Raw genomic sequence first — 20,202 nt, 5'->3', positions numbered from 1 at the left:
TCAATACAAATAAAAAATAAAAAATAAATTATAATTCATAGCCAGTCAGTTCATGTCAGTTCCATTTCTAGTCAACAACCACAAAGCTGCTCTTCGACACTCAAGGTGCAGCATATATATATATATATATATATATATATATATATATATATATATATATATATATATATATATATATATGGTTGTCTTTGTAGACCTGGTGAAAGATAAAGACATACATCTTTCACATACAACGATGTAATTAAAATGAACTGGCATGCTGTGAAGAAAAAAAGTATAAATAAAAAGTATAAAAACTCAAGTTCTTCTTATTTGCTGGTTATGGAACATCACAGCAGCTGTTAAATTATTTATTGAACTGGTTCAAAACCAACAGCAGGTGTATCAGTACTTGAAATATTTCTCTGGGAATCTGAACAGCAGGGAGATATCTGCAAACAACAGTTCAGTAAATTGAAACCTTAAGGGCCAATAGGACAAGGACACACCAAGACCATCTTAGCACGAGACAGTATAAAAGGAAAAGGATACTTGTGTTGTTACTTTTCTACCTTCCACCAGCAATGAAGGGGGTGATTTTTTTCAGTGCTCTTTTGGTGGCTGTTTTCAGCCAGAAGATCTTTGTGGGGTAAGTCATTTTCTTTCAATGGCCAGTATCTTTAATATGAAGATTAATGAATAGAGCTTACCATTTCTGATATTACTTATTTTAAGTATGGTATTTATTTTCCCAGGATTGTACACCTTCCTAACAAAATTATTTATTGGACAGCGGAGATCTCTGCTGGCAGTTATTTCCCTGACCTGGCGGTTATATTTCTAAGACCTCATTTATATTTTCACACAGCACAAATATACTAGCAGTAGTTTTTAATTTTTTAAAATGTTGTGGTCTATTGCAACACTGATCCTTGTGGTTAAGGTTAAATGGAGTGTAGACTAGCATAGTGTTATCAAGGTCTTGTAGTAAGGGGTAGATTAAAACCAGTACACTGTTATTATCCGGTACACTTTTCTGGTCCCACGCAATGCCTCTTAGGCAGGTTGCTCTATACACAAATCTTGTAATAAGTTTTACAAATGCTCCCTTGTTGATTCACTGCGAGTATCATATTCTACAGTTTGCAGGCTTTGTATGTAAAATATTTCATTTAAACATATTAAGCCAAGATTAGTTGTTAGTTTTTATAGATATATGTATAATTGAATTAATGTATAGATACACTGTATATTTATAATGTATATAGTTTATACATTATTCCTTTTTCGCACAAACTTTGGCTGGCCAAACAATAAAAATATTTTTAAAAAATGTTGATGGTATTTTTATGTTACAAGCAACCACCAATTATTATTATTATTATTTATTATTATTTATTTCTTAGCAGACGCCCTTATCCAGGGCGACTTACAATCGTAAGCAAATACATTTCAAGTGCTACAATACAAGTAATACAATAAGAGCAAGAAATACAATAACTTTTGTTCAAGCAAAGTACAAGTGTGACAAACCACAATTCAATAATACAGCAGATAAAAGTGATAGTTACATCAGGATATGATTAAATAGTGATAGTTACATCAGGATATGATTAAATACAAAGTACTACAGGTTAAACACTTGGCAGATTACAGTATTCTGAAGTACAGGATTAAATGCAGTAAAATAGGGGGCAGATAAGAGCAAAATAAGGCACATTTAAATGAAGGGTGATAGTGTCCCAGGATACAAACAGAGGAGTTCTACAGGTGCTCTTTGAAGAGGTGAGTCTTAAGGAGGCGCCGGAATGTGGTCAGGGATTGGGCAGTCCTGACATCTGTAGGAAGGTCATTCCACCACTGCGGAGCAAGGGTGGAGAAGGAGCGGGCTCTGGAGGCAGGGGAGCGTAGCGGAGGTAGAGCTAGTCTTCTAGTGCAGGCGGAGCGGAGAGGTCGAGTGGGGGTGTAGGGAGAGATGAGGGTCTGGAGGTAGCTGGGTGCAGTCTGGTCAAGGCATCTGTAGGCTAGTACAAGAGTCTTGAACTGGATGCGAGCAGTGATCGGGATGCCGAATCCAAGCACTATAATCAAACCACACAACCTCATTTGAACGGTCCTATTACTGAAACATGACTGAAAAACAATGCTCCTCCTGCACCTGTGCAATCGTTTCAGGAGAAGTGATCAAAACTAGACATTGCCCTAATAAACAATCCTGATTGCATCAAGTCTGTCACACTGCATCAACAGAAATAGAGGGTTTTTCTGCAGTATTCCTTTGACTACAGCTTTCTTTGTGAAGAGCTGTTATTTAAGCTCAGTGGTCAAACCATGTTTTTTCTTTTGCTTTAATGGTTGTTGAGCAGGCAAATAGTAGTAAAGCTCATTTCGTCCAGATTTCCAACAAATACCTAATGCAAAGGAAAACAAAAGTCAAAATAAACAAAATAAATTGAACTCCTTTCCAATACCTTAGTCTTTAATAATAATAAGTCAAGATCTTTTATGGTATTTATTCCTCACATTTTGTGGCGCCTTAAATTTCAAGAATTGTTTGAGTTGATGTTGTGTATGAGAAACCTGGAAATTCTCGCAGCTTCTCAGAACCCACATTCGCTTTAGATTTAATCTACCCCTAGATATGAAACCATTATAGCAGTATTTATGGTACCTCTACCCTGTTATTGAAGCACTAAAAGCTTATTCGCTTTTAAAATAACTGTGTACAATTATTTAATGACAACACTGCTTAAAATTCCAAATAAAACCAGATATCTACTGCATATCAGAGATGTTGTTTCTTTTTGTTTATATAACCCTTGTGACCGAGAAGCTGTTAACTGCTATTACAATCTGCTTTTCAGGTCTTACGTAAAATAAGAATTCAACTTCTAAAGAAGTATACAGCCCTTAAATGATCAGGGAAGTCTGCATTTCAGTGTGTGTAATACTATTGTAAATGTATTCTAGGGATCAAGTGCTGAGGATAGCGACTAAGGATGTGGAGCAGATTACCCTGTTGAAGGATCTTGAAGAGCTTGAGCACTTAGAGGTACAGCACTGTTTAGGAACGTATTGTTGGGAGGGTTTCATAACCAAACAGTATACACGTTGTAGAAAAAAATAAACAAATATGCCAAGGAATAAATTAAACCAATAACCTTTCTTTCTTAGCTTGATTTTTGGAAGGGTCCCACACATCCTGATTTTCCCACTGATGTTCATGTTCCATTTGCCAGCCTTCAAGCCGTCAAAGTATTTCTGGAGTCCAACAATATCCAATATTCTATCATGATTGAGAATCTGCAGGTACGTTTCACATGACATCCACCTATCAAACCAACATGCAACATTGTTTAGAAGCACCTTGACTTGTTTGTCCGAATATTATGAAGTCTGACATGTCTGTTTGCATGTTGTGTGTTGAGTTCAACCATTAGAATTAGTGTGCATCTTTCTGCCACAGTCAAAATGAAAAATAAAAAAGTAGAAGAGAATAAAAATGGGTTGGTTATTGGAATGGTTTATATTAATCTGATATTCATGCCATCCTTTATTCCACAGTCAATAGTGGAAGAAGAAAAGATTCAGATAAGCAGATCTCGTTCCACTGAACAAATGAGAAACACAAACAGCTTTAACTATGCCAGCTACCACACTCTGGATGAGGTACAATTTTGTAATTTTATAACATGACCCCCTACGTGAAGGTCTCGGTTTAAAAATAAATAATTAAAAACAGAGGTATGTATGTACTCTGCCTAGATTTTAAATGTAATGTTGAAAATCATATATACTGATGCTAGCTTAATTGATACCCAATCAAGACTAAAAACTCATATACTCACTGGCAAGCTCACCCTGAATGCACTAGGGAGTCGTGATGCTTGATGCTATCATCTAGTGAGAGCCAATGGAAGTATTTTTGACACCTTTAAGTACAACAGGTTTCAATTGTGTAACATTGTTAGGTTTTTGATTAATAAAATAACTATTAAGACTTGAACAGTTCATTTACTATATTTCAACCTCGCTCACAACAGATCTACAGCTGGATGGACATGCTGGTCTCCGAACAGTCTAACCTGGTCAGCAAAATTCACATTGGTTCCACCTTTGAGAATCGCCCTATTTACATCCTTAAGGTATGCTCTGTACTGTACAATCATTCATGCTTTAAATACTGGATAGATTAGATATTGATCAGTTTACTGTTGAAACCCACAATGTTATGTGCTTGTTTCTTCTGGATTATTAGATTGCTCTTATTTTTCTCAGTTCAGCACAGGAGGCACCAAACGCCCGGCCATCTGGATTGATACCGGCATTCACTCACGTGAGTGGGTCACACAGGCTAGCGGAATCTGGATGGCAAAAAAGGTACTTTTCCCCTTTTATGTTTAAATACTTCTGAAGGTAACCATTTAATAATTCATTATATATTATACAATGGCAAGGATCATCCTCTTATTCATTTCAATAGCTGCATGATGACCTTTTAAACCTTAATTTTGTTTGTTGTTTTTAATTGTAAATTATGACATAGCCATTGTATAATTGTAATATGGTAATCCAAGGTGTGTGTCATTGTGGGATATCGGCACTTCTCGGGTGATTGATAGCACTCAGGCTTGCCTTGTGCCTCACCTCATGAGCTCATCCAAGGTATAGCGACTCCTGCCATATGGCTAAAGTATGCAGTATGTTTACAGAATGTGTTCAAAATCATGGCTCTCAATTTCTATGCATACGTTCACATCAGAATGATCTGAATTTGTTCTTCTTTGCTTTTAGACATTTCACACCTGAAATAATGCCTATAATGCATAACTTACAGGACACCACCTTGTAGTTTTAGAAGTTCCAGTACCATTTCAGCTAAAAGCACACATTCCTTGCAGACATGCTTCACGTGTTGCTTAATACATTATATGATTTCATTCCACTAAACAGACATACTGTACATTAAAGAGATATATTTTCCTATCAGATTAATACATCAAATTTGTGATTTATATTTGTTTAAAAATGAACAATTTTAGTAAAAATCTGACACACCAGTTGATGCATTTCTAGTTACAAAGTGAATTCTACTGAGACCATAACACTGTGTTAGTTTGATGTAATAATGTCTTTGTATTATCTAGATTGCAACCGACTACGGAAAAGATGCCTTCATTACCTCTATCCTAAATGAAATGGATATCTTCATTGAGATTGTTACCAATCCTGATGGCTTCTATTTCACACACACCAAAGTAAGTGAAAATAGCTTTTTAGACTTCACTTTTTCTGTCCATTTTATCTGTGATTATGAAACGATTATACGAATAGAATAATATTTAACAGATATGTATGTTTAGAAATTGTTTGAGTATTTACAAATTATAAGCCATTATATTTAAACAAACAAAAAAAACACAGACAAAAGCTGGTATCATTTAATCTGATTATAAGGAATGTTTTGACACTGACATTCTGAGTACAAGATCTACTCTCTCTGCAAAATTTTAAACATAGTTGCTACTAATACTTTCTAATGAGGATAGGACATAATAGATTATAAAAGATTAACAAAACTAAAATCTGCTATTGTTCATTTTTGCTGTAACTTAGAACCGCATGTGGCGTAAAACCAGGTCCACCAATTCAGGATCCTCTTGTGTTGGAGTTGACCCAAACAGGAACTGGGATGCTGGATTTGGAGGTAAGTTTTTGTTTTAATCATAAAATTATCCTATAGAGAAAATGGCCTCTGACAAACACTACATTTTTAATGGGCCAAGAATCATCTATGCAACAAAAAAGCCTTAAGGGAATGCTTAATAAGTAATTGTGCTTGAAAATCCCAGGAGCTGGTGCCAGCAGTAACCCCTGCTCTGAAACCTACCGTGGACCACGTGCCAATTCTGAATCGGAGGTCAAATCCATTGTTGACTTTGTGAAGAGCCATGGCAACTTTAAGGCCTTCATCTCCATCCACAGCTACTCCCAGATGCTTCTTTATCCTTATGGATATACAAAGACCCCTGCTGCGGATCAGCAGGAACTGGTAGAGTGATAAAATATGATCTTTTAATCCTGCTGGTGATTCCCTCCAAGGATGATTGTGTTGACCCCCCTTATGAACATCAGTAAATAAAATACAATATAGACCGGGTTCACTGTACAAGTTTTCTATTATCTGAAACCAAACCCACGGACACCACTGTATGTATAAATTGAGCAAAGACAATAGCATTTAGTTTTGCATCAGCTCATCAATATTTGATAATCCTATATTATGCATTTTGTACCTTCTATATGCCAAATAATATGTAACTATAAAAAAAACATGGAGCTACAACATCAAATATTATCCGTTTACCTTTACAGGACAACCTTGCCAAAAAAGCTATTGATGCTTTGTCGACTCTTTATGGAACCAGCTATAGATACGGCAGTATTATCAACACCATCTGTAAGTATTTCTATTATCTATATATATATATATATTTTTTTTTAATAATTTGAATGGGTAATTAAAGTGACTAGCGGGATCGTAGTGTTTACTTCTTAATGATTTCTATATGTACTTTGTCTATTAAACCTTAAAACACTCATGGATTATCTGCCTGGGTGACATACTTAATATGAATGTAAAGTCAGTAAATGCACTTTCTCTAAATATAAATGTATTTATTCATAACCAAAAATATCATAAAGGATATACAAGTTTTGATGCTCATCTTATTATTTTGTACTGTCTCTCAACTAGATCAAGCCAGTGGTGGCACCATTGACTGGACCTATAACCAGGGCATCAAGTACTCTTACACCTTTGAACTGCGTGACACTGGTAGATATGGGTTTATACTGCCTGCCAACCAAATCATTCCTACCGCCCAGGAGACCTGGCTGGCTATTAAGACCATCATGGAGCACACCTATAACAATCCATACTAAATATAGATCAAACTTTATTACATGAACAAACTGTTATCTTAAGTAGATTCCTAATTGCCAAATGTTGACTGTGAAGTAACAAACATAATCTGTGAATATCCTGAATAGAAACTTCAATAAAATGATTTCCTCATGCAAAACTCATACAGATTTTTTCAGGTTCCTTTTTATACATAGACTACAGCTGCCAAATATGAAGACTCAGGTCTATTCAGTAGATCTGAAAGGCGGTGGAACGAAATAACACAGTTTGAATCACAGGTGAAATTTTGCCGGTACTCAGTACCGGGAGTTATTTTGATGGTGGGTACCGGGATTTATTTAATCTGCTTTTCATCCAACATGGATGGAATCCATCCACTCAGTCTCCTAACGCAACGTTTCTCAAAAGCGCTTTGTTTCATTCAGCACAGTTCATGCTGCTTGCATTCTGTTTCCGCATACTGGTTCTGTTTCTGTTAGCTGCTATTGGCCATAATTAACGTCAGTATAAATCACTGCATGTTGATTGGCCGAGCTTTTATTCTGATCAGATTTCATTTTGGCATGAGTCACAAATCAAGAAAGTGTTGCTTCAGATTTTGGTAGGCGAGTTAGAATCAGGATACACATGTATGTGTGCTTCACGCTTTTCAAACACTGCCCCAACTTGCAAGGTAAATATTAAGCATAGTGATCAACGTTTTGTTTTGTTGTGATCCTAGTATTTTCTGTTATAGAACTGATAAACGAAAACCAAAACGGTGAGGTGTTTTTTCTTTGTAATGACCCCTTTTCTAAAATATTTTCAAGAGTTTATTTAAGTTAAACATGAGTTTTCAGTTACGTGTATATATTTTTAAAAAATGCATAAGTAAACCACAGTAATGATATTACTTTATGAAAATGTGTCGTTTGCCACTTTGTTTATTGTGCAGAAACTATAATACCAGGGATTTTTTTTAAAGTCTACTTTTATACTGTTTCTGCCTGGAAAATCTTTTTATGGAATAGATCATGGTAATTTATCTACACAGAAACACAACAGAGAAGCACACCAAACATATCATTGTAAGATAAGTAATAAGTACAAAATAAATAAAAGAAACAGGGATATATGTTCTAATCCACGGCTATTATTGTCGCATGGTCAGGTCCTGTTGTAGGTGAGTGCCCAGGGTCTGGAAAGTACGGGGATGATTTCAGAGAATATTATGGAGATTAAAATGGCCAAGTACATCATTAGTAGTAGTCGTGCATGCTTGTCATTTAAGGTTTAACGTAAGTGTTATATTACAGTAGATGACTGAGTGATACATGCAGAGGATACAACGCTTCAGTATTTTCAGCTTCCTTGTTTATGGTGAATTGGTTATAATTGATCAGTTATTTTTGAAGGCTTATTTTGTATTCATAAATGTATCGTGTACCGATATGTACACATGTTGTAAGTATTTATTCATTGGCACTCAAGTTGTCTCCATTTTTTTAAATGTTTACACCGGGCTGTGCATACGAGTGCCTGCACTTGTTTGTTGAGAATTTCCCCTGGTTTGAATCAATAAAAAAGACCCTTTCTTTCGGAAGCTCCAGCGGTTCAGATAAGCTGCGTACCTGGCTTTTTGACGCATTAAAAAATCCGAAATACGCACTAAATTTAAATTCAGTGCCTAAAAATACACAGTAATTTTGCTGCACAGCTTATCTGCCTCCCCTAAATTTTCCACGAACAACTACATCTCCCAGAATAGTACACAAGAAAAAAACAACTCAACAAACATTATCCAATCCCTGCCTAGCACTGTTGTCTTTGCAGCCAATCACAGTAAGAATAAGAAAAATTCGCCGCGACACAGGTTGAGAAGGGTAAACACCCCAATCCAGCTACAAATCCAATTGGAATCATCGCCAAAGTCAAGTGTTAAGAAAAGGTGCTTATAATATTAAACAAACTGTTTTATAACTTTGTTAAACTATAGCGTAATTCATTTGCAGTCCGTGTGATGCCTTGAAAAAATGCGCTGAACCGATAATTAATCGCGTAGAACACACGCGTGGTTGTACAGTTCAATGCAACATTGCAGTTAAAATGGAAGGCTCTTTTTTAATGGCTACCCCATTACCATTAAGAGCGTACAGTATTTATCGAGATTACTCACGACTTCAAGGTAATGTTGCATTTTACCCCATTGAGAATACAGTTTACTCTCTGTGGTAAAATTAGAGGGTTACCCCCAGACCCCAAATCTTATCTGGAGCGCTGGGAAGCTCATTAATAACGCCACAAAGAAAATAAATCTTTATTGCGTTATTTCGCACCACAACCACACTCTGCCGTTGCAAGGAGGGGGTCCCTGTATCTACTTTTTTGTCTCTAAACACACAAAAATTGAAAACCCTTGGCCTCACCTATGTGATACTGAAAATGTGTATTAAATTACTGCAGTAACGATATTATATATTAGTGAAGACTTTTCAAAAACTGTAATAGAGATACTTTAGTTTCTCACTATCCAGCTATACTTTACTAGGACATCTTTATCACGGATGAAAACTATTTCGTAATAACGCAATTATTGTGAAATAACACAATATTTTTTTTCTTTGTGACGCTAATTAATGCGCTTCTGTACTTTGTTGTTTTACATAATATTTTTTCCCAGCTGAAATACACTAAAGATACCCAAACTGATTTTCACAACATTAGTGCAAAGTGCCCTATATTAATTGTCGAAACAATGGCAGTGTTGATCTAGAACTCAGGTGACACATCTGATGAACAAGAACAATAACGGTATTACCAATCAATTAGGTATTAGGAAATGCACAGCTTTCACCAATAATAAAGCATACACTACAGTGTAAAAGGGGATTTTTTTAGTGGAGAGGTGGTTATGCTAGTGAGGGGGAGTTATTGCAAAGTACACTTTCTCTAATTACACCTATTATGTGATTTGGATTTTAAAAGTCTATGCTGCACCCAATCTCTTCCAACAAAACCAGTCATTTGGTGACTTCTTTATTGTAACCATCTGGTATTCACAGGAATCCCAATGAAAGCGAATGATAGGGATTCCACTAGTCACACAAAGGAAAAACAATGATACACTTTAATAGAAAACCTCACAAACAACCCAATCGCATATATTTTAGCACATTTTAGATTGTATATCATCATGTTTCATTTCCACCTTGTTGTTAGGCATTGACAGCCTTGGGCTACACAGTAAGGCCAATGCACTCATTGGGTAGCAATCATCCGTTAGATTGATTACATTTGGTTCTGATCCCTCCTAGATCAAACTTTTCTAGAAAAACAAATTCCATTACAATAACCAGCTTCACTAGAATGAACATTATAAAAGACAGATTATTGCAGTATCAGGACCTTTTATGCACACAATCTTCTCCCAGCAGCCAGTTAAAAATAGCTCATACCAGCCAGCCCAACATCATTATCAGTGCAGAAAGTCACATTTGTGAACAGGAAACATGGAGATTATATATATATATATATATATATATATATATATATATATATATATATATATATCTGTTGACAAAACAAAGATTACTAACTATAACACTCGCAGAGCTACAACATCAAATCCTTTTAAAAGAAAGACTATTGTACACAGTGTACCGCTACATGTTTATTATATTACATAATACTTTAAACAATAGAAACATTTCCCACCCAATAAACCAGAATATGTACCAGCAACATTAAACATACTGGGAAACAACATCAATGTATTTAGGTGTAATGTTTCAGAATAGCCATGAAAAAGTTAAGACAATTTCATAACTAAAAAAACTAAATTAAAAGGCAAGTGATCCAAGTTTTTTATTTTAGACAAGCATTTAAAATAGAAGCTTAATTCTAATGAAGTTAAACTGCAAATGAAGATTGGTGCTGCATTTAGTAACATTTATAATAAGATGTTATTACCAGAAGGCAGTTTCAAATAAGTAAAAATACTGGTTGTGAGAGTACTAAAATCGACACAATGTACACTGTCTTTAGTCTGTTAAAAAAAATGATTGACTTTTGTTCCATTAGCTCTTCAAATAGACAGTCATTTTAAATATTGTGAAGTGATTTTTCTAACTACTGTTATTTAATTCCTATCAGATTGTATGCATTCATGATAGTTTATTATTCAGAATATGAAGCTGAACAATGAGCTTCCAGGAGTTTTGAAAGCCTGCCCCCAGTCTTCACAGGAACTCCCTCCCACTGCTACAAACACCAGTATCAGTCCCGTTTGCGAAGAAATTATTTAAATGTAATCTTGGCCAACATACATATAAAAATATCATTTATATTCCTACCTTTCAAACATGTTTTAATACTGTGGATATACAAACCACAAATGTCTATTAAATCTGAAGGTAGTATGTACCATATCACTTTTTTTCCACCATTAGTTAACTAGGATTCCAGATACAGTACTCAGGGAACACCAATATCACACAAAAATACTTGCACTTATTAGAGCAGTTATCAATTAATTGCTGCTAAATCTCATGAAACAGTGATCAAAGACATCAAATGGTTTGTTTTGGTTCTCTAAAGTTTGCATATGCCTTTCTAGAAACAAAGTTTTTTCCCTACAATAATTTTTTGTAGTTACAGTAGCTCAGGTACAGTATTTGTTTTGCAAAAATAAAGTTTTGCTTCTTCTGGGTCAGTCATTTTGTTTTTCCTCTAAAAATGACACTAGTTATGCACATTCCTTAATTTAATAATATATCACCATTGATTGTGCCAAGTGATCTAGAGAGTGAAGTGGGCCACTTCAGCATACATAGCAGCAAATGTATTGATCATATAAAATGTACAACTTGCAAGATACTGCACGGCACACACCTACAGTCACCTGGCACCGTTTACGTATGTTACCATAATGTGATGTATTTATATTCGGATTAAAATAAGTTCTAATTTTAAAAAGTGTGGATCTTAACATATACTGTAGGTATCCGACTATATTTAAAGAATACATCTGATGCTGAAATAACATTCTGGTGACATCTGACACAGTAACATTTATTCTAGTCAAAACATTTGTCATTTCCAATGTCTAGTGCTGCTTTGAGTCCGGGCGCTGTCTGAGCAGGCAGCAGATGGAGTGTAGCTGCTTCTTGCACTAGATGCCTTTGACTGTGCACTTCCCACTGAAAGACGACTCAAACGACCTGAAAAACAGAAACATGCTGTTAAGAGCAAAAACATCCACTGTATTGACATTTTATTATTTATTGATGCCTCTTACTGTTGGTATTTGTAGGAATTAGCATATCTTCCAAGTAAAACTGTATTTTGTTCAGATCTTCAGAAGTAAATTGCCACTTATTTTCAGCAGGGTATGATGGTGGTCTGGGAGTAGAGCGTTTGCGACCAGATGTTGGTGGAACTGATTGTGGGCACGATGATGGGAATGAACCAGTTGTCAAACCTTCTGGGAACTTCTGAGCTATCACTTTTAACCCTGAGAGAAATACAAAAATAAACAAACATTCTATTGAAATGGACAGACATTAAGATATGGACATTCTGTTAATTACAAAAATGTAACATTTTCAAGCAACTAGTTAAATAAAACAAATTAAATATCTCAATGTTCAAATTAAAAAAGCTAAGCTAACTTCTTATCAAGTCTTGCTCTGCTTTACATTACACATTTATAAATACAAATGTTTTCTTCTTTCAATTTAATGTGAATTAACATGTGAACCGCCTATAAAAAAAGCAAAATGATCTTAAAGCTCACCTCCTGAAAGCATGAACAGATTCTCAAATCCTCTTTCACACATCGTGGTGGCGGCCTGGCTGGCAACTCTCTCGTCTTCATCATAAAGAATAATTATCTTGCCAGAAGCATTTTTCTGCAGTCATGGGTTAAGAAAAAACAAAAAACACATGTCTCCCTGTTTGTAGGTTTAACAAACAGCCACAATATTATTATTTAGAATTGCTTTGTTAGTGAGCTCAACTCTGCAAAGTATTTATAAGTAAATGTAAACCCGACCACCGACCACCCTATGGGATCAGTGAAGTCTTACTACCTAAGGAAAGACCCAGGGATAGGTGATGTTACAGCACTGTGGGGTTGGCGAATCCTGGTAATGCCCCACATTGTCCTGAAATCACCTTAAGTGTCTCCTCTTCTACTGTACTACAATTAAGGAATGTATTTTCTTTACATCTATAAACCTTTTATTATGTTGTGTATATATCAACAAAAAAAATGAACTCTAAATATGGAGACTGGTACGTAGGAAAATAAATACTGGTAAAAAGATACATATTCCAGCACTTCCTTTGTGTATGGGTTCATCGTCCGGGACAGTGTTGCAATGGGGTAATTGTATGCTGTTGGGGGAAAACAAAAAATTATATAGTATGCCTGTGTATAATATATATCATATACATATACACACACACACATATATATATATATAATAAAATTACACACAAATGAATAAGAAAATAATGGTCCGTGTAACGCTTGTTTTCAAGATGCTGAAGTTGGCTTCTTATTCACCAGCTTCTTATTTGCATAACGCAAATGTAACACAAATTGAATAAGTAACTGGGGTATTTCAGTGGTTAAATCGCTTTGGGCCACTTACTTCAAAGTTGATTCTCACAGAGTGGGAACCTCTCTACGACCCTCATGTGTATGTATCCCGGCCCAAAACTGATTTTGATACAAAAACAGCGGGCAAACATGGCACAGATAGCAAGTTCACCAATAGCACAAATTGAATAAGTAACTGGTTTAAACCTCTGCCTTCCTGCCCTTATGTAACACCCACTCGGTCAGAGGGGCTACAAAACACAGGGTTATATTTTTAATATGTAGCGCGACTACGCCAGTTCAGTGCGATAAAGCACAGAATATTAGATACATGATGAGGTTCTTTTTATTCGGATACAGAATTAAAATACGGGAAACAATGTCACCAAGAAGAAAACAAAACAAAACAAAAAAAAACACACACAGTCAAAAAGATACACATAAAAGCAATGAGAACGTTTTTATTGGACAGCACGGCTAAAAGTAGCAACACATTGTTAAAATATACAAGTGGTCAATTAGACTTTCCATCATAATTAAGATTTTTCACAACGCCACAGTGCAAACTGCAATATTGCACTTTTAAAAAGTGCTGAGTGCATTTAGGAAAGGTACTGTTAGTTAACCAGGCTTAAAATACAGGATAAAACAAACCATTGTAAAAAAAAAAAAAAAAAAAAAAAAAACCAACATTTGACATGTTGTGTGTGTAGGGAAGGGAACTTCAGAGCAAGGGAAAATATCTGTATAACAAAAAATATTTTTACTTTCCATACCATAGGCTCCAATCAGCTATCGACAAGCTAAAACTCTTAATTCACTCACGCTCATTGTTTAAACCAGCATGCTTTACGGAGTCAAATACATTGTCAGAAAAGTCCAGGCTCCTTTCACTTCTCTCTGTTACTCGACCGAATAAGAAGCCAACTTCAGCATCGTTGTGCTTTAAGTAAATGTGGGTTCTGCGTCTGGAAAATGAATACTGTACTGAATAGTACAGTAAGGTGTTTGCATATGCGCACCTTTTTAAATATTTAAATAATAAACGAAAAAAGAATACTTGAAATAATAATAACAATAGAACAGGCTATTGTTATTGTTACAGTCTAGGATAGGAGGCTGTGTGGTCCAGTGGTTAAAGAAAAGGGCTTGTAACCAGGAGGTCCCCGGTTCAAATACCACCTCAGCCACTGACTCATTGTGTGACCCAGAACAAGTCACTTAACCTCCTTGTGCTCCGTCTTTCAGGTGAGACGTAATTGTAAGCTGATGCATAGTTCACACACCCTAGTCTCTGTAAGTCGCCTTGGATAAAGGCGTCTGCTAAATAAACAAATAACAATAAAACTTTAAAAAAATTGTACATTTATTTTATTTGTTTTTTGTTTGCCACATGTCTGCAGTTCTCCCCCACCATTATGGTGCAGGCTGACTATGACCCTTTCATTACACAAATAGCAAGTATTTTCAAGTTACACCGTTGTTTCGTTTTCCATTTTTTTAACTGGAGTTAAAAAAAAAAAAAATAAAGTGTGTAATCTCAAAAGACAGACTTTTTTTTTTTTTTAAGAAACCAAAAAACAAAGTCATGGTGGTAATTTTCACCAAAATTCACATTTTTCAATTTAACCAATAAATGTTACACGGACCTTTAATGTATACTTTGACAAAACAAACTTAAAATCTATAAAATGTCAGTATTTTTTTTTTTTTTTTTTTAGAATTTCTTACCTCCAATAATACGGCATTGTTCATACTCATCTCTGTCCCTAACATCTAGCAGCAAGTATGGGCAGTCAGTGTATGGTTTGTTTGTGATCCTTGGGCTTGAAGCAGGTGTACCGTTTACATTCTTCTGTGAAGCCTTATCTAGATCCATCTCTCCAACGCCACTTATTACACTGTAAAAAAAAAAACACATTAATTTGAACAGAATATATGTTTTTGGTTGTCATATTGGTTAATGCATTGTTAAGAACATATGAAGCAATAGCTATTTGCATAGCATGTTATATAGAACTGGGTTATATGTGTCTATAATCCATAAGAAATTACCTAATAAATGTAACCGAATACACAAAGTGCAGAAACATAAAAAAATTACCCTGGACTCCTAGACAAACAAATTCACTGAATAAAACAATAATGTTGAGTATAATCCAGTAGATTTATTTTGATAAAAAAAAAAAACACACTTTTCGTAACTGTTACCTTTGAAGTGTTGACCTTGGTGAAAGTTCAGTTTCTCCCAAATCATTTCTGTTATCAATAAACTGCACTGGTGTAGTCTGCAGTATCCCCTCAGGGTCTCCCTTTCCATTGGTTCTTTCTGAAAGCAGTTCTGCACCTGTGCCAGACAGCACTGAATTGTTGTCTACAGTAAGCAAAAATAATGAACAACATTAATTAAAACTACAAAATAAAATTGAAGTCAAACAATATTACCACAAAGAAACAAATCAATAATGGTAATGTTGTTGTTGTCATTTTTAACCACATCAATGCTATGGTGCGTTGATGTGGTGAACTTACTTTCTAATCACCCTGTTTGAGAAAATAAAAGCTGCAATCTCTGTACAACTGTTGGTGATCTTGAAATTACTCAAACACAATTAAGACATTAAATAACATAGCCCATTACAAAGTAACTTACCATCTAGCCTACATAACTCCTCATTATTTTCACCATCATTCAAATCTGATACTGAAGCTACCTGGATGACCTGAAAGAAATAATAAATGTGTTTCCCTCTCCACATATACACACACACAAGAAAATGACCACCCCCAGAAGTAGGAATAACAATTAGGAAATATACATAGACACGATTACATTTCTTAGCAGAAGCCCTTATCAGGGGCAACTTAAAGTTGTTACAAAGTATCCCATTACGTCCTGATAAACGTGTACGTCATGATAAGCATGACAAATTATCATGACGTACACATTTCTACAGAAAAGCAATGAAAAAAAGAGTTGGTATTCTGACACATTTTAATTGAAAGGGTCTCAATATATTTTACACTTACCAACTGAGCAAATGTTGTCACTTTAAGTCTTTTGAACAGCTCATCTTTCTTATATCTGTAATCTAAAGAAAATGTATTTTAGCAAGATTCTTATTAATTTAATAATCACTTGATTAATAATCAAATTGCATTTTCATGTCTTAAAAAAACAGAACAAAACATCTTACCAAGACTCGCCATCTCCATTGGCAGTTTAGATATTCCATGAAAACACGCTATATTTTAAAATGATTTTCTAGCATGGCAGAACAGACTAGGTCTTCTTTAACCTTTATGTGAAAACAAATTTCATCTGCAGCAGCATCACCTACCTGGGTCCTGGTTCTCAGAGTTTTGTGATTCCTCCTGATTTGCTGACATTACTTTTACAAAACGTATTGTCTCTGTTAATTAACCACAAGGACTGTCTTCAGAAGATTTCTCCCTAAAGTTCTCTCTAAAGTGTGCTAACCTCTTGCAGATGTATTTTAATACCTGCTTTGAGGCAACAGTAAGCCCAGCCTCTTGTATTCTACTGATCTTTACATGAAAATGTCACTGGCACAAAAATATGTCCATTTAACACTCTTATTACAAGCTAGACAGAGAAATTACTGTAGGGAATGACACAATCCCCTTCTAAAAAAGGGATAAGTGATTCTTATCCATGAGAAATCAGAACAACATGTTACCAAATATCAATTGTATACAAAGTAACCAGTCTCTGAGGTATAGCAGTACACAGTCCATTAATATCAAGATGACTGGGGTTCTTCTATTGGTTTTGAAAGGGCAATTGCAAAACAAGAAAGAAGACGACACAGAGTGGTTCCAAAAAACCTGAATTAACGTCCACCAAACAAGGAAAATATTTATAGCGATTATGCAAACCACTGAAAGGATACTAAGGCACTTTACATTACAAAACTGGTAAGAAACTAACCTAACCATTATAAATAATTCAAACTGCTGTAATTCAACAAACAAGTTGAACTTACTTTTTTTGATCTCTTCCACCTTTTCCATGTATTTGCTCAAGCTGTTGCCTAATAAATATACCATAAAAATAAACTATTAAGCAATATTGTAAATATTGGCATACATGTGATGACAAGCATGTAATAATGCTGCAAATGGCTAAAGTAGAGACAGAATATAACTAAGCTTGCTACTTTTCGATATTAATCAGTAAAGCTCGTTAAACGTAGAATTCCCCAAAAATATGAGTTAGACTGAAATAAATTTATATAGGACAAACGTTGATAAGCATAAAGGTCGATTTCACCCATTCTCTGCTTGAAATGAAAAATAAAGATTGAAAAAAAAACGGTAAATTATTTCTAAAATAAATGGCGCTATTAATCTTCGATTTGGCAAAAAATAAAAATCGAATAGTAGCAAGCTTAAATATAACATATTAAAATACTGCTATTATTAATTACATTTATAAGAATGCAATATATGTGGTTTTCCCATAGTTTACATTTTTTTTGCAATGTGCAGAGTATGTCACAGCCCTGGTGTCCGTTTCTTTGTTCATACCGTTTTAAATAGCTACTCTCCAAATAAATAAATAAATTGTATCAAGTTACATTTTGTTTAACCTAGTATAGTAACTGAAATTAGATCCTTAGAAACTGCAACATAGAATTTCCGTACGTAAAGTAAATGCAATTCCATGTTAGGCCCACACAAAGGTATACATTTCACTAGATAGAGAGATAGATAGAGAGACAGACAGACAGACAGACAGAACAGATGTTGAATTACCTGTATCAAGCCTTGTTTTTACATGCTGGTATTTTGGGTTCTGTGGAACTTTCTTTTTTAAGTACTGCAAAAATAATAATAATAATAATAATAATAATAATAATGATAAAAAACACAAATTACATGAAATTGTTTATGGTTGACAATTCACAAATGATTGAGGAAAATGGATATTTAGTTTGGCAAGAAATTTTTTGATTTTGTTTATTTTCCCCAAATGATATCCAAATTAACAAGAAGCACTATAATGACTACAATATGTGTATTGGCTAAATGTGTACAAGACAAATGTTTACATGGAGTACAATATGAAATTTATAAATACAGAATATTAATTGAATAACCTTGCACTGTACATTTATTATTATTATTTGTTTATTTAGCAGACGCCTTTATCCAAGGCGACTTACAGAGACTAGGGTGTGTGAACTATGCATCAGCTGCAGCAGAGTCACTTACAATTACGTCTCACCCGAAAGACGGAGCACAAGGAGGTTAAGTGAGTTGATCAGGGTCACACAATGAGTCAGTGGCTGAGGTGGGATTTGAACCGGGGACCTCCTCGTTATAAGCCCCTTTCTTTAACCACTGGACCACACAGCCTCCTGAATAATATGGGCTACTGTACACTGATACCATTATGTTTCACAACCATATTTCTAGTATTTTACATGTTTAGACAATTCTAAACGTTTAATCTTTGGATAACGTTTAAACTACATTATTAACACCCCTAAAAATTAAACACTTTAAACTGATTAAAAACAGCCCTCTTCAGTAACAGTCTACATACTGAAAATACAGGGATGGATACAAGACCATCTTTTTTTTCAACAATGTTTTACACGCACCAACTTTCTCATACTACAGCCCCAGGCGCACATCACCAAGCGCTACAGCTCAGTATAGTGTCGAACTAGTAACTAATACATACAGTAGTAACAGTATGTTGGTTTAGTCCATGTATATGTTGTCGTAGGTTCACACAGCATTCAGTGAAATGTTCAAATTATATTTAGAGACAGACAGTGTCTTGCTAAAATGCTACCCTGCGTAGTTATGTGTACTGATGACATAGCTCAGTCCAAGACTGTCATCAATAGACCACCCATCCCGAAAGCAGACACAGTTTACGGTAGGTATATCTCAAACGTTTTATTTCAGGCATTTAAAAAGAACTAAATAGATACATAAATAAATAATTTAAGACAAAGGCAAAGCTTTGAATAAGCCTGTGTGCTTTACCAATGCCTGTATGACTGCATTTTTTTCAGCAGCGTAGAAAATATTCCATTCTATTTTGAATTTTTGTGCGTTTATAAATCTCAAAAAATATCAAATACTAGATTCAATATATTCAATAAATAAACACATATTAAATTGTCTTATTATTACCTCTGTATTACCGAAACCTCTTTTAGCCGACATCTTTTCAAACTGAACACAAGCACAAAACCTTCAGAACGGTTTAACAACCCTTTCCCTGATTGAATGGAACCTTATGTTAGCCAATCACAGGGAACCTTTTTACGAGGTCTCTGTTTACACATTTAGGAATTGTTGCTAGGTAGCATCGACGCTGATCTCTCGACTCCCTCCCCACATCCCGCCTTCGAAGTTTTACAATTTTTAAAATACTGTATATAGGTTCCCTATTTCAGCGATTTGGTGATTCGATGTGCAAATTATTATTATTATTATTTATTTCTTAGCAAATGTAATCAACACATCGTTTGCAACAGTCAAAACTATGTTATGCAATACAAGTCTCCCAAAACTGTTTTGCTATGTAATAAACGTTTGAAACAAGAAACATTGAGAATCGGACATGTTCTGTATGTGCCTGACACATGTATACCCAGTTGCTCATGAACCGCGAACCATTGTAGCATTTATCACTTCTTTAAGATTTATAATCATGTTTTTTTTTCTG

General features: G+C 34.9%; 2 protein-coding genes across 2 annotated transcripts; one reads left to right on the top strand and one right to left on the bottom strand.

Annotated features, from left to right (window-relative positions):
• Positions 1–539: 539 nt before the first annotated feature.
• On the top strand, positions 540–7,068 carry LOC117415967 (carboxypeptidase A1-like). Its single transcript, XM_034026949.3, has 11 exons — positions 540–628; positions 2,950–3,031; positions 3,154–3,288; positions 3,544–3,648; positions 4,023–4,124; positions 4,258–4,359; positions 5,127–5,237; positions 5,596–5,686; positions 5,832–6,031; positions 6,355–6,439; positions 6,737–7,068. The coding sequence occupies exons 1-11, from the start codon at positions 564–566 to the stop codon at positions 6,922–6,924; spliced, it is 1,266 nt and encodes a 421-aa protein (XP_033882840.1). The 5' UTR covers positions 540–563; the 3' UTR covers positions 6,925–7,068.
• Positions 7,069–10,543: 3,475 nt separating this feature from the next.
• Positions 10,544–19,771, bottom strand: LOC117415294 (centrosomal protein of 41 kDa-like). The gene is made up of 11 exons (XM_034025439.3): positions 19,665–19,771; positions 18,270–18,333; positions 17,498–17,545; positions 16,521–16,582; positions 16,144–16,213; positions 15,702–15,864; positions 15,222–15,391; positions 13,215–13,282; positions 12,681–12,795; positions 12,183–12,398; positions 10,544–12,105 (listed from the first exon to the last, which is right to left on the bottom strand). Exons 1-11 carry the CDS (start codon positions 19,695–19,697, stop codon positions 11,978–11,980), a joined length of 1,137 nt encoding a protein of 378 aa, XP_033881330.3. The 5' UTR covers positions 19,698–19,771; the 3' UTR covers positions 10,544–11,977.
• Positions 19,772–20,202: the final 431 nt, after the last annotated feature.

The sequence above is a fragment of the Acipenser ruthenus genome, chromosome 7 (assembly GCF_902713425.1).
Source record: "Acipenser ruthenus chromosome 7, fAciRut3.2 maternal haplotype, whole genome shotgun sequence".
Taxonomy (NCBI): Eukaryota; Metazoa; Chordata; class Actinopteri; order Acipenseriformes; family Acipenseridae; genus Acipenser; species Acipenser ruthenus.
Note: the sequence above shows the minus strand (reverse complement) of the source record. Positions and strands in the feature narration are given on the sequence as shown.